Source organism: Pezoporus occidentalis, unplaced genomic scaffold (assembly GCF_034315485.1).
Source record: "Pezoporus occidentalis ecotype Australia unplaced genomic scaffold, CSIRO_AGI_Poc_V1 ctg366, whole genome shotgun sequence".
In the NCBI taxonomy this organism is placed as follows: domain Eukaryota; kingdom Metazoa; phylum Chordata; class Aves; order Psittaciformes; family Psittacidae; genus Pezoporus; species Pezoporus occidentalis.
In genome coordinates, this window is record NW_026915658.1 from 2,038 (window position 1) to 14,647 (window position 12,610).

Here is a 12,610-nt window from a genome sequence, read left to right on the forward strand (position 1 = left end):
AATGGGACCCCCCTTGGGTGCTGAGCTCAATGGGACCCCCCATTGGGTGCTGAGCTCGATGGGACCCCCATGGTTGGGTGCTGAGCTCAGTGGGACCCCCCTTGGGTGCTGAGCTCAATGGGACCCCCGTTGGGTGCTGAGCTCAATGGGACCCCATTGGGTGCTGAGCTCAATGGGACCCCCCTTGGTTGGGTGCTGAGCTCAATGGGACCCCCATTGGTTGGGTGCTGAGCTCAATGGGACCCCCGTTGGGTGCTGAGCTCAATGGGACCCCCGTGTTTGGGTGCTGAGCTCAATGGGACCCCCATGGTTGGGTGCTGAGCTCACCCTGCAGGCCCATGACGCTGCTGAGCACCAGGATGTGGCCGCTGCGCCGGCGCTTCATGGCGGGGAGCACGGCGCGGATCATGCGCACGGCCCCGAAGAAGTTGGTCTCGAAGACGCCCTTCATCTGCTCCACGCTCGTGCTCTCCAGCGGCCCCACCAGCCCCACGCCTGCGTTGTTCACTGCGCCCCACACGTGAGTCCCGTCACTGCCCCACGGCTGCCCCACGGCTGCCCCGTGGCTGCCACGTCACTGCCCCATGGCTGCCCCATCGCTGTCCCATCACTGCCCCACAGCTGCCCCACGGCTGCCCCATGGCTGCCCCATTGCTGCCCCATGGCTGCCCCGTGGCTGCCCCATGGCTGCCCCGTCACTGTCCCGTGGCTGCCCCATGGCTGCCCCGTGGCTGCCCCGTCACTGCCCCACGGCTGCCCCGTCACTGCCCCATCGCTGCCCCGTCACTGCCCCATGGCTGCCCCATCACTGCCCCATCACTGCCCCATGGCTGCCCCACGGCTGCCCCATCACTGCCCCATGGCTGCCCCATGACTGCCCCATCACTGCCCCACGGCTGCCCCATCGCTGCCCCGTGGCTGCCCCATGGCTGCCCCAAAGCACCCCACAGCTGCCCCATGGCTGCCCCGTCACTGCCCCTGCCCCGTGGCTGCCCCATGGCTGCCCCATGGCTGCCCCGTCACTGCCCCATGGCTGCCCCATGGCTGCCCCATGGCTGCCCCATCGCTGCCCCATGGCTGCCCCGTCACTGCCCCATGGCTGCCCCATCACTGCCCCATGGCTGGCTGCCCCATGGCTGCCCCGTCACTGCCCCATGGCTGCCCCCACTGCCCCATCACTGCCATGGCTGCCCCACGGCTGCCCCATGGCTGCCCCGTCACTGCCCCATCACTGCCCCACGGCTGCCCCATCGCTGCCCCGTGGCTGCCCCATAGCTGCCCCATGGCTGCCCCATGACTGCCCCATCACTGCCCCACGGCTGCCCCATCGCTGCCCCGTGGCTGCCCCATGGCTGCCCCACGGCTGCCCCACGGCTGCCCCATAGCTGCCACGTCACTGCCCCACGGCTGCCCCACGGCTGCCCCACAGCTGCCTCGTCACTGCCCCACGGCTGCCCCGTGGCTGCCCCATGGCTGCCTCGTCACTGCCCCGTCACTGCCCCATGGCTGCCCCATGGCTGCCCCATGGCTGCCCCGTCACTCCCTCATGGCTGCCCCATAACTACCCCATAGCTGCCCCATAGGTACCCCATAACTGCCCCATCACTGCCTCATATCCCCCCATTAACTGCCCCATAACTTCCCCATAGCCCCCCATAACTGCCCCATAGGTACCCCATGACTGCCCTGAAACTGCCCCATAGCCACCCATAACTGCCCCATAGCCCCCCATAACTGCCCCATAGGTACCCATAACTGCCCCATAGCCACCCATAACTGCCCCATAATTGCCCCATAGGCACCCATAACTGCCCCATAGGTACCCCATGACTGCCCCATAGGTACCCATAACTGCCCCATAGCCACCCATAACTGCCCCATAATTGCCCCATAGGCACCCATAACTGCCCCATAGCCACCCCATAACTGCCCCATAATTGCCCCATAGCCCCCCATAACTGCCCCATAGGTACCCATAACTGCCCCATAGCCACCCCATAACTGCCCCATAATTGCCCCATAGGCACCCATAACTGCCCCATAGCCACCCATAACTGCCCCATAGCCACCCCATAACTGCCCCATAGGTCCCCCATAGGTCCCCCATAGGTGAGCCCCATAGCTCCCCCAGAGGTGAGCCCCATAGGTCCCCCATAGGTGAGCCCCATAGGTCCCCCATAGGTCCCCCATAGCTCCCCCAGAGGTGAGCCCCATAGCTCCCCCATAGCCATTGGTCCCCCATAAGCCCCATAGCACCCCCATAATTGCCCCATAGGTGAGCCCCATAGGCTCCCCCATAGGTGCCCCATAGCCCCCCATAACTGTCCCCCATAGGTGAGCCCCCATAACTGCCCCATAGGTCCCCCATTGGTCCCCCATAGGTGAGCCCCATAGCTCCCCCATAGGTCCCCCATAGGTCCCCCAGAGGTGAGCCCCATAGGTCCCCCATAGGTGAGCCCCATAGGTCCCCCATAGGTCCCCCATTGGTCCCCCATAGGTGAGCCCCATAGCTCCCCCATAGGTCCCCCATTGGTCCCCCATAGGTGAGCCCCATAGCTCCCCCATAGGTGAGCCCCACAGGCACCCGCTATGTCCCCCATGGGCGCCCCGCTCACCCAGCACGTCCACGTGCCCCCCGGGGATGCTCGCCATGCACTCGGCCACGGAGCTGTCGCTGCACACGTCCAGGCGCCGGATGCTCAGCGTCCTCCCCAGGGCCGATCCCGCGGCCTCCTCCAGCTTCCCGCTCTTCCCGAGGTCCCGCATGGTGGCGATGACTGCGGGGAGCCGTTGGGAGCTCATTGGGAGCCATTGGGATCCATTGGGATCCATTGGGAGCCCATTGGGAGCCCATTGGGAGCCATTGGGAGCCCATAGGGAGCCCATTGGGAGCCATCAGGAGCCATTGGGATCCATTGGGAGCCATTGGGATCTATTGGGATCCATTGGGATCCATTGGGAGCTCATTGGGATCCATTGGGAGCTCATTGGGAGCCATTGGGATTCATTGGGTGCCCATTGGGAGCCATTGGGATCCATTGGGAGCCATTGGGATCCATTGGGAGCCCATTGGGAGCCATTGGGAGCCATTGGGATCCATTGGGAGCCCATTGGGAGCCATTGGGATCCATTGGGAGCCATTGGGAGCCATTGGGATCCATTGGGATCCATTGGGAGCCGTTGGGAGCCATTGGGAGCCCATTGGGTGCCCATTGGGAGCCATCGGGAGCCATTGGGATTCATTGGGATCCATGGGGAGCCATTGGGAGCCATTGGGATCCATTGGGATCCATTGGGATCCATTGGGAGCCGTTGGGAGCCATTGGGAGCCATTGGGAGCTCATTGGGATCCATTGGGATCCATTGGGAGCCCGTTGGGAGCTCATTGGGATCCATTGGGATCCATTGGGATCCATAGGGAGCCCATTGGGAGCCATCGGGAGCCATTGGGATCCATTGGGATCCATTGGGAGCTCATTGGGATCCATTGGGATCCATTGGGATCCATGGGGAGCCAGTGGGAGCCCATTGGGAGCCAGTGGGATCCATTGGGAGCCACTGGGAGCCATTGGGAGCCATCGGGAGCCATTGGGATCCTTTGGGAGCCATTGGGATCCATCGGGATCCATTGGGATCCATTGGGATCCATCAGGAGCCCATCGGGAACCCATAGGGATCCATTGGGAGCCCACTGGGATCCATTGGGAGCCCATGGGGAGCCATTTGGGAGCCCACTGGGATCCATTGGGAGCCCATGGGGAGCCATTGGGATCCTTTGGGATCCATCGGGAGCCCATCGGGAGCCCATCGGGAGCCACTGGGGTCAATCCCGGCCGGCATTCCCGGAGCTGCCTGGGTAACCGGGAGCTTATCCCTGCCCGCGGCTAATCCCGGCTGTGGGTCAGCGGGGGGACAGCGGGGACTGGGTGCACACAGGGAGGGATGCAGGGAGGGAGGGATGCAGGGAGAGAGGGATACAGGGATGGATACAGGGAGAGGGATACAGGGTGAGAGGGATACAGGGATGGAGGGATACAGGGAGGGAGGGAGGGATACAGGGATGGAGGGATACAGGGAGAGAGGGATACAGGGATGGAGGGATACAGGGAGGGAGGGATACAGGGAGGGATACAGGGATGGAGGGATACAGGGAGGGATGGATACAGGGAGGGAGGGATATCGGGAGAGAGGGATACAGGGAGAGAGGGGTACAGGGAGGGATACAGGGATGGAGGGATACAGGGATGGAGGGATACAGGGAGGGTTGCCCCCCCCTCAGCCCCACTTCCCCCCCTGCTGCAAACACGGGGCTCACCCCATGGGGACCAGGCCCCCATCTCCCCCCCCATTCCCCATCCCCCCCCATTTCCCATCCCCCCTCATTTCCCCACCCCCCATTCCTCATCCTCCCCATTTCCTAACCCCCATCCCCCCATTGCCCATCCCCCCCCACTTGCCTCCTTATTTCCCACCCCCCCATTCCCCCATTCCCCCCCATTGCCCCCCTCTCCCCCCATCTCCCATCTCCCCCCATTCCCCATCCCCCTCATTTCCCACAACCCCGTTCCCCATTCCCCCCCATCCCCCACCCCCCCATTTCCTACCCCATCTCCCCTCCCCCCCATTCCCCCCCATTTCCCACTCCCCCCATCTTCCCTCCCTCTCCCCCAGCCCCCCCATTTCCCACCCCCCATTTCCCTCCCCCCCACCTCCTCCCCATTCCCCCCCCATTTCCCCCCCATCTCCCCCCCATCCCCCCCATTCCCCAACCCCATTCTCCATTTCCCACCCACCCCTTCCCCCCAATTTCCCACCCCATCTCCCCTCACCCCCATTCCCCCCCCTCCCCCAGGCCCCCATTTCCCACTCCCCCATCTTCCCTCCCCCCCCCCCCCCCATTTCCCACCCCCCATCTGCCCTCCCCCCATCCCCCCCCCCCCTCCCCTCCCCCCCCCCATTTCCCACTCCCCCCATCTTCCCTCCCCCCCATCCCCCCCATTTCCCCCCCCATTTCCCCCCATCTTCCCTCCCCCACAGACCCCCTCTCCCCCCCCATTTCCCACCTCCCCATTTCCCTCCCCCCCACCTCCCCCCACATTCCCCACCCCCATTTCCCACCCCCTCCATCTCCCCCCTCCCCATTTCCCCCCACCTCCCCCCCCATTCCCCACCCCCATTTCCCACCCCCCCACCCCCCACATTCCCCCCCCATTTCCCACTCCCTCCATCTCCCCTCCCCCCCATTTCCCCCCCATTTCCCACTCCCTCCATCTTCCCAGCCCCCCATCCCCCCCATTTACCCCCCCATTTCCCCCCCATCTTCCCTCCCCCCCAGTCCCCCCTCTCCCCCCCATTTCCCACCCCCCCATTTCCCTCCCCCCCATTCCCCACCCCCATTTCCCACCTCCCCTCCCCCCACATTCCCCCCCCATTTCCCACCCCATCTCCCCTCCCCCCCATTTCCCCCCAGCCCCCCCATTTCCCACTCCCCCCATCTTCCCTCCCCCATCTCCCTCCCCCCATTTCCCCCCCCCCATTTCCCCCATTCCCCCCCCACCCCCACCCCCCTCCCCCATTTCCCACCCCCCCATTTCCCGTCCCCCCATTCCCCCCACATTCCCCCCCCATTTCCCCCCCCCCATCTCCCCCTCCCCCTCCCCCCCCATTTCCCCCCCCATTTCTCTCTCCCCCCATCCACCCATGGGTCCCCCCCCATCCCCCCCCCCCCCATTTCCCCTCTCCCCCCCCCCCCCATTCCCCCCCCCCCCCCATTTCCCACCCCCCCATTTCCCCCCCCATTTCTCTCCCCCCCCATCCCCCCCATCCCCCCCCCATTTCCCCCCCCCCCAGGTAACCCAATGGTTCCTTCCCCTTCCCCCCCCATTTCCCCCCCCCATTTCCCCCCCCCATTTCTCTCCCCCCCCATCCCCCCCCATCCCCCCCCCATCCCCCACCCACCCCATTTCTCTCCCCCCCATCCCCCCCATCCCCCCCCCCATTTCCCACCCCCCCCATTTCTCTCCCCCCGATCCCCCCCATCCCCCCCCCATTTCTCTCCCCCCCCATCCACCCCATCCCCCCCCCATCCCCCACCCACCCCATTTCTCTCCCCCCCCATCCCCCCCCTCCCCCATCCCCCCCCCATTTCCCACCCCCCCCATCCCCCCACACCTCCCCCCATCCCCCCCCCCCCAATTTCTCACCCCGGAAGCGCCCCCCCGGGTCCGTCGCCAGCCTCGCGGCCAGGGCCAGGCCGATGCCCGAGGAGCAGCCGGTGACGAGCACGGTGCGGGCCGGGGGGGCGGCCATGGCTGCGCCAAAGGCGCTTATGGGCTCAGGGCTCACGTGGGGAGAGGGAGCAAAGGGCAGCTGGGGGGGGGGGGAGGTGCCCCATAACCACGGTGTGGGGTCTGTGCCCCATAGCCTCAATGTGGGGTCTGTGCCCCATAGCCTCAGTGTGGGGTTTGTGCCCCATAGCCTCAGTGTGGGGTCTATGCCCCATAACCACGGTGTGGGGTTTGTGCCCCATAGCCTCAGTGTGGGGTCTATGCCCCATAACCACGGTGTGGGGTCTGCGCCCCATAGCCTCAGTGTGGGGTTTGTGCCCCATAGCCTCAGTGTGGGGTTTGTGCCCCATAACCTCAGTGTGGGGTTTGTGCCCCATAACCATGGTGGGGGACCTGTGCCCCATAGCCTCAGTGTGGGGTTTGTGCCCCATAGCCTCAGTGTGGGGTTTGTGCCCCATAACCATGGTGGGGGACCTGTGCCCCAGAGCCTCAGTGTGGGGTTTGTGCCCCATAGCCTCAGTGTAGGGTTTGTGCCCCATAACCACAGAGTGGTCTCTGTGCCCCATAACCTCAGTGTGTGCTCTGCGCCCCATAACCTCAATGTGGGGTCTGTGCCCCATAACCACAATGTGGGGTCTGTGCCCCATAACCACAGAGTGGTCTCTGTGCCCCATAACCTCAGTGTGTGCTCTGCGCCCCATAACCTCTCTGTGTCTCCGATCTCTGTGCCCCATAACCTCTCTGTGTCTCCGATCTCTGCACCCCATAACCTCTCTGTGGGTCTGCTCTCTGTGCCCCATAACCTCACTGTTTTCTCCGTCCCCCATAACCTCTCTGTGTCTCCGATCTCTGCACCCCATAACCTCTCTGTGGGGTTCGCACTCCGCTCCCCATAACCTCTCTGTGGGTCCGAGCTCTGTGCCCCATAACCTCTCTGTGTCTCTGCTCTCTGCACTCCATAACCTCTCTGTGGGTCCGATCTCTGTGCCCCATAACCTCACTGTTTTCTCTTTGCCCCATAACCTCTCTGTGGGGTTCGCGCTCCGCTCCCCATAACCTCTCTGTGGGTCCGCTCTCTGTGCCCCATAACCTCTCTGTGGGTCCGCTCTCTGTGCCCCATAACCTCACTGTTTTCTCCGCTCCCCATAACCTCTCTGTGGGTCCGGTCTCTGTGCCCCATAACCTCTCTGTGGGTCCGCTCTCTGCACCCCATAACCTCTCTGTGGGTCCGGTCTCTGTGCCCCATAACCTCTCTGTGGGTCCGGTCTCTGTGCCCCATAACCTCACTGTTTTCTCTTTGCCCCATAACCTCTCTGTGGGGTTCGCGCTCCGCCCCCCATAACCTCTCTGTGTCCCCAGGCTCTACCCCCCCTCCCCCCCCCCTTCCCCCCCCTCCCCCTCCTTCCCCCCCCTCCCCCCCTTCCAGTGCCGGTTCCCTCCCTCGGGCCGGGGCAGCGGGGCTGGGGGCGGACGCTCCCTCCCCCCCCTCCCCCCCTCCCCTCCCCCCTCCCGTTCCCGTCCCCTCCCCCCTCCCGTTCCCGTTCCCGTCCCGTTCATTCCCGTTCCTGTCCCGTTCCCGTCCCGTTCCCGTCCCGTTCATTCCCGTTCCCGTTCCCGTTCCCGTTCCCGTTCCCGTCCCGTTCATTCCCGTTCCCGTCCCGTTCCCGTTCCCGTTCCCGTTCCCGTTCCCATCCCGTTCATTCCCGTTCCCGTTCCCGTTCCAGTTCATTCCCGTTCCCGTCCCGTTCCCGTCCCGGTCATTCCCGTTCCCGTTCCCGTTCCCGTCCCGTTCATTCCCGTTCCCGTTCCCGTTCCCGTTCCCGTTCCCGTTCCCGTCCCGTTCATTCCCGTTCCCGTTCCCGTTCCCGTTCCCGTTCCCGTTCCCGTCCCGTTCATTCCTGTTCCCTCCCGTTCCCCTCCCGTTCCCGTCCCGTTCCCGTTCCCGTCCCGTTCCCGTCCCGTTCATTCCCGTTCCCGTTCCCGTTCCCGTCCCGTTCATTCCCGTTCCCGTCCCGTTCCCGTTCCCGTTCCCGTCCCGTTCCCGTCCCGTTCATTCCCGTTCCCGTTACTCCCGTCACTCCCGTTCCCGTCACTCCCGTTCCCGTTCCCGCTCCCGTCACTCCCGCTGTTCCCGTTCCGTTCCCGTTCCCGTTCCCGTCCCCGGTCCCGTCCCCGTTCCCGTTCCCGTTCCCGTTCCCGTCCCGTTCCCGTTCCCGTCCCGTTCATTCCCGTTCGGCTCCGCTCCGCTCCCGTTCCCGTCCCGTTCCCGTTCCCGTTCCCGTCCCGTTCCCGTTCCCGTTCGGCTCCGCTCCCGCCGAGCCCCGGCCATGGAACCCGCCCCGCTCCTCGCCGCGCTCCTCACGGCGCTGCAGGCGCTGCCCGCGGCCCGAGCAGGTACCGGGGGGGGGGGGGGGCGCATTCAGCACCACGGACAGGGGGGGAGGGGGGGGTGGGGGGGGTGGGGGGCACCCCCCTCCCCCAACAAGGTTTGGGGACACCCCCACGACAGACAAGATATGGGGTGTATGGGGCTATGGGGGGCTATGGGGCTATGGGGGGCTATGGGGGGCTATGGGGGGCTATGGGGGGCTATGGGGCTATGGGGGTGTATGGGGGCTATGGGGGGCTATGGGGGTGTATGGGGGCTATGGGGTGTATGGGGGCTATGGGGGGCTATGGGGGTGTATGGGGGCTATGGGGGCTTTGGGGCTATGGGGGTGTATGGGGACAATGGGGGCTATGGGGCTATGGGGGGGTATGGGGGCTATGGGGCTATGGGGCTATGGGGGCTATGGGGTGTATGGGGACAATGGGAGGTATGGGGGTTGTGGGGGGTGTGGGGGGTATGGGGGCTATGGGGTGTATGGGACTAGGGGGCTTTGGGGCTTTGGGGCTATGGGGGGGTATGGGGACTATGGGGGCTATGGGGTTATGGGGGCGATGGGGATGTATGGGGACAATGGGGGGCTATGGGGGCTATGGGGCTATGGGGGCTATGGGGGCTATGGGGGTTAAGGGGGGCTATGGGGCTATGGAGGCTAGAGAGGCTATGGGGTTATGGGGGCTATGGGGCCATGGGGGTTACGGGGCTATGGGGGCTATGGGTGTTACGGGGGCTATTGGGGTCTATGGGGCTATGGGGCTATGGGGGTTATGGGGCTATGGGGGGTTATGGGGCTATGGGGGGTTATGGGGCTATGGGGGGGCTATGGGGGTTATGGGGCTATGGGGGGTTATGGGGCTATGGGGGGGCTATGGGGGGCTATGGGGGTTATGGGGCTATGGGGGGGCTATGGGTCTATGGAGGTTATGGGGCTATGGGGGGTTATGGGGCTATGGGGGGTTATGGGGCTATGGGGTTATGGGGCTATGAGGTTATGGGGCTATGGGGTTATGGTGCTCTGGGACTATGAGGTTATGGGGCTATGAGGTTATGGGGCTATGGGTCTATGGGGGTTATGGTGCTATGGGGCTATGGGTGTTGTGGGTCCTACCCCCATTCCGGCTCTGCCCCCCCCGGTCCCGGGGTTCGCAGCCCCGGGGGGGGTCCCCGGGGAGCCCCCGGCAGGAAGCGGGGTCAGGAGGGGCCTGGGAGCGGCGCTGCTGGAGCCGGATCAGACCCGGGGGGGGGGGGAGGGGTAAACTGGGGACACCCCTCCCGTCCGAACCCCATTTGGGTGATGGGGGGGTCCCATGGGTGGGGGGGGTCCCATGGATAGGGGGATCCCATGGGTGGGGGGGTCCCATAGATAAGGGGTGTCCCATGGATGGGGGTGGGGGGGATCCCATAGATAAAGGGTGTCCCATGGATGGGGGTGCCCCATGGATGGGGGGGGTCCCATGGATAGGGGGATCCCATGGATGGGGGTGCCCCATGGGTGGGGGGGATCCCATAGATAAGGGGTGTCCCATGGATGGGGGTGTCCCATGGATGGGGGGATCCCATGGGTGGGGGGATCCCATGGATAATGGGGATCCCATGGATGGAGGGATCCCATAGATAAGGGGTGCCCCATGGATGGGGGTGCCCCATGGATGGGGGGATCCCATGGGTGGGGGGATCCCATGGATAATGGGGATCCCATGGATGGAGGGATCCCATAGATAAGGGGTGCCCCATGGATGGGGGGGTCCCATGGATGGGGGTGCCCCATGGATAACGGGGATCCCATGGATGGGGGGGGACCCCATAGATAAGGGGTGCCCCATGGATGGGGGTGCCCCATGGATGGGGGGGGATTCCATGGATGGGGGTGCCCCATGGATGGGGGGATCCCATGGATAATGGGGATCCCATGGATGGGGGTGTCCCATGGATAACGGCGATCCCATGGGTGGGGGGATCCCATGGATGGGGGGATCCCATGGATGGGGGTTTCCCATGTATGGGGGGATCCCATGGATGGGGGTGTCCCATGGATGGGGGTGCCCCATGGATGGGGGGATCCCATAGATAAGGGGGGCCCCATGGATAAGGGGTGCCCCATGGATTGGGGGTGCCCCATGGATCTGGGCTGGATCCCATCGCTGGAGGGGGGGTTCCCCCCTTGGGGCTCCCCCCACCCACGCGGAGCTCGCAGCTGCCTGGAGCGGGGCCGGAGCCTCTTGGCCGGACCCAGGCAGCGGCAGGGCCGGGGCCGCAGCGGCCGCGATGGGTGCTGAGCCCTGCTCCCCATGGGTGCTGAGCCCTGCTCCCCATGGGTGCTGAGCCCTGCTCCCCATGGGTGCTGAGCCCTGCTCCCTATGGGTGCTGAGCCCTGCTCCCTATGGGTGCTGAGCCCTGCTCCCTATGGGTGCTGAGCGCTGCTCCCTATGGGTGCTGAGCCCTGCTCCCCATGGGTGCTGAGCGCTGCTCCCCATGGGTGCTGAGCCCTGCTCCCCATGGGTGCTGAGCCCTGCTCCCTATGGGTGCTGAGCGCTGCTCCCTATGGGTGCTGAGCGCTGCTCCCTATGGGTGCTGAGCGCTGCTCCCCATGGGTGCTGAGCGCTGCTCCCTATGGGTGCTGAGCGCTGCTCCCCATGGGTGCTGAGCCCTGCTCCCCATGGGTGCTGAGCGCTGCTCCCTATGGGTGCTGAGCGCTGCTCCACATGGGTGCTGAGCGCTGCTCCCTATGGGTGCTGAGCGCTGCTCCCTATGGGTGCTGAGCCCTGCTCCCCATGGGTGCTGAGCGCTGCTCCCTATGGGTGCTGAGCCCTGCTCCCTATGGGTGCTGAGCTCCATCCCCATGGGTGCTGAGCTCCATCCCCATGGGTGCTGAGCTCCGTCCCCATGGGTGCTGAGCCCTGCTCCCTATGAGTGCTGAGCTCCATCCCTATGGGTGCTGAGCTCCATCCCCATGGGTTCTGATCTCCATCCCCATGGGTGCTGATCTCCATCCCCATGGGTGCTGAGCTCCATCCCCATAGGTGCTGAGCTCCGTCCCCATGGCTGCTGATCTCCATGCCCATGGGTGCTGAGCTCCATCCCCATGGGTCCCCCTATGGGTGCTGCATGGGTGAGCTCTCCCATGGGTGCTCGCTGCTATGGGTGCTGAGCTCCATGGGTGCCCCATGGGTGCTGCTGAGCTCCCCATGGGTGCTCCCTATGGGTGCTCAGCTCCATCCCCATGGGTGCTGAGCTCCGCTCCCATGGGTGCTGCTCCCATGGGTGCTCCCCAGCTCCATCATCCCTATGGGTGCTGAGCTCCTGCTCCCCATGGGTGCTCCCTATGGGTGCTGAGCCCTGCTCCCCATGGGTGCTGAGCTCCGTCCCCATGGGTGCTGAGCTCCATCCCCATGGGTGCTGAGCTCCATCCCTATGGGTGCTGAGCTCCATCCCCATGGGTGTTCAGCTCCATCCCTATGGGTGCTCAGCTCCATCCCCATGGGTGCTGAGCTCCGTCCCCATGGGTGCTGATCTCCATCCCCATGGGTGCTGAGCTCCATCCCTATGGGTGCTGAGCTCCATCCCCATGGGTGTTCAGCTCCATCACTATGGGTGCTGAGCTCCATCCCTATGGGTGCTGAGCTCCATCCCCATGGGTGCTGAGCTCCATCCCCATGGGTGCTGAGCTCCGTCCCCATGGGTGCTGAGCTCCGTCCCCATGGGTGCTGAGCTCCGTCCCCATGGGTGCTGAGCTCCGTCCCCATGGGTGCTGAGCTCCGTCCCCATGGGTGCTGAGCTCCATCCCTATGGGTGCTGAGCTCCGTCCCCATGGGTGCTGAGCTCCGTCCCCATGGGTGCTCAGCTCCATCCCCATGGGTGCTGAGCTCCGTCCCCATGGGTGCTCAGCTCCATCCCCATGGGTGCTCAGCTCCATCCCCATGGGTGCTGAGCTCCGTCC

The 12,610-nt window shown here is 65.2% G+C and overlaps 1 protein-coding gene across 1 annotated transcript; it reads right to left on the minus strand.

Annotated features, from left to right (window-relative positions):
- Positions 1-327: 327 nt before the first annotated feature.
- Positions 328-6,358, minus strand: RDH8 (retinol dehydrogenase 8; the record flags this gene model as incomplete). The annotated part of the gene is made up of 3 exons (XM_062631082.1): positions 6,204-6,358; positions 2,616-2,777; positions 328-507 (listed from the first exon to the last, which is right to left on the minus strand). Coding segments are annotated over exons 1-3 (448 nt in total), but the record flags the coding sequence as incomplete, so codon positions are not given.
- Between the last annotated feature and the right edge of the window lie 6,252 nt (positions 6,359-12,610).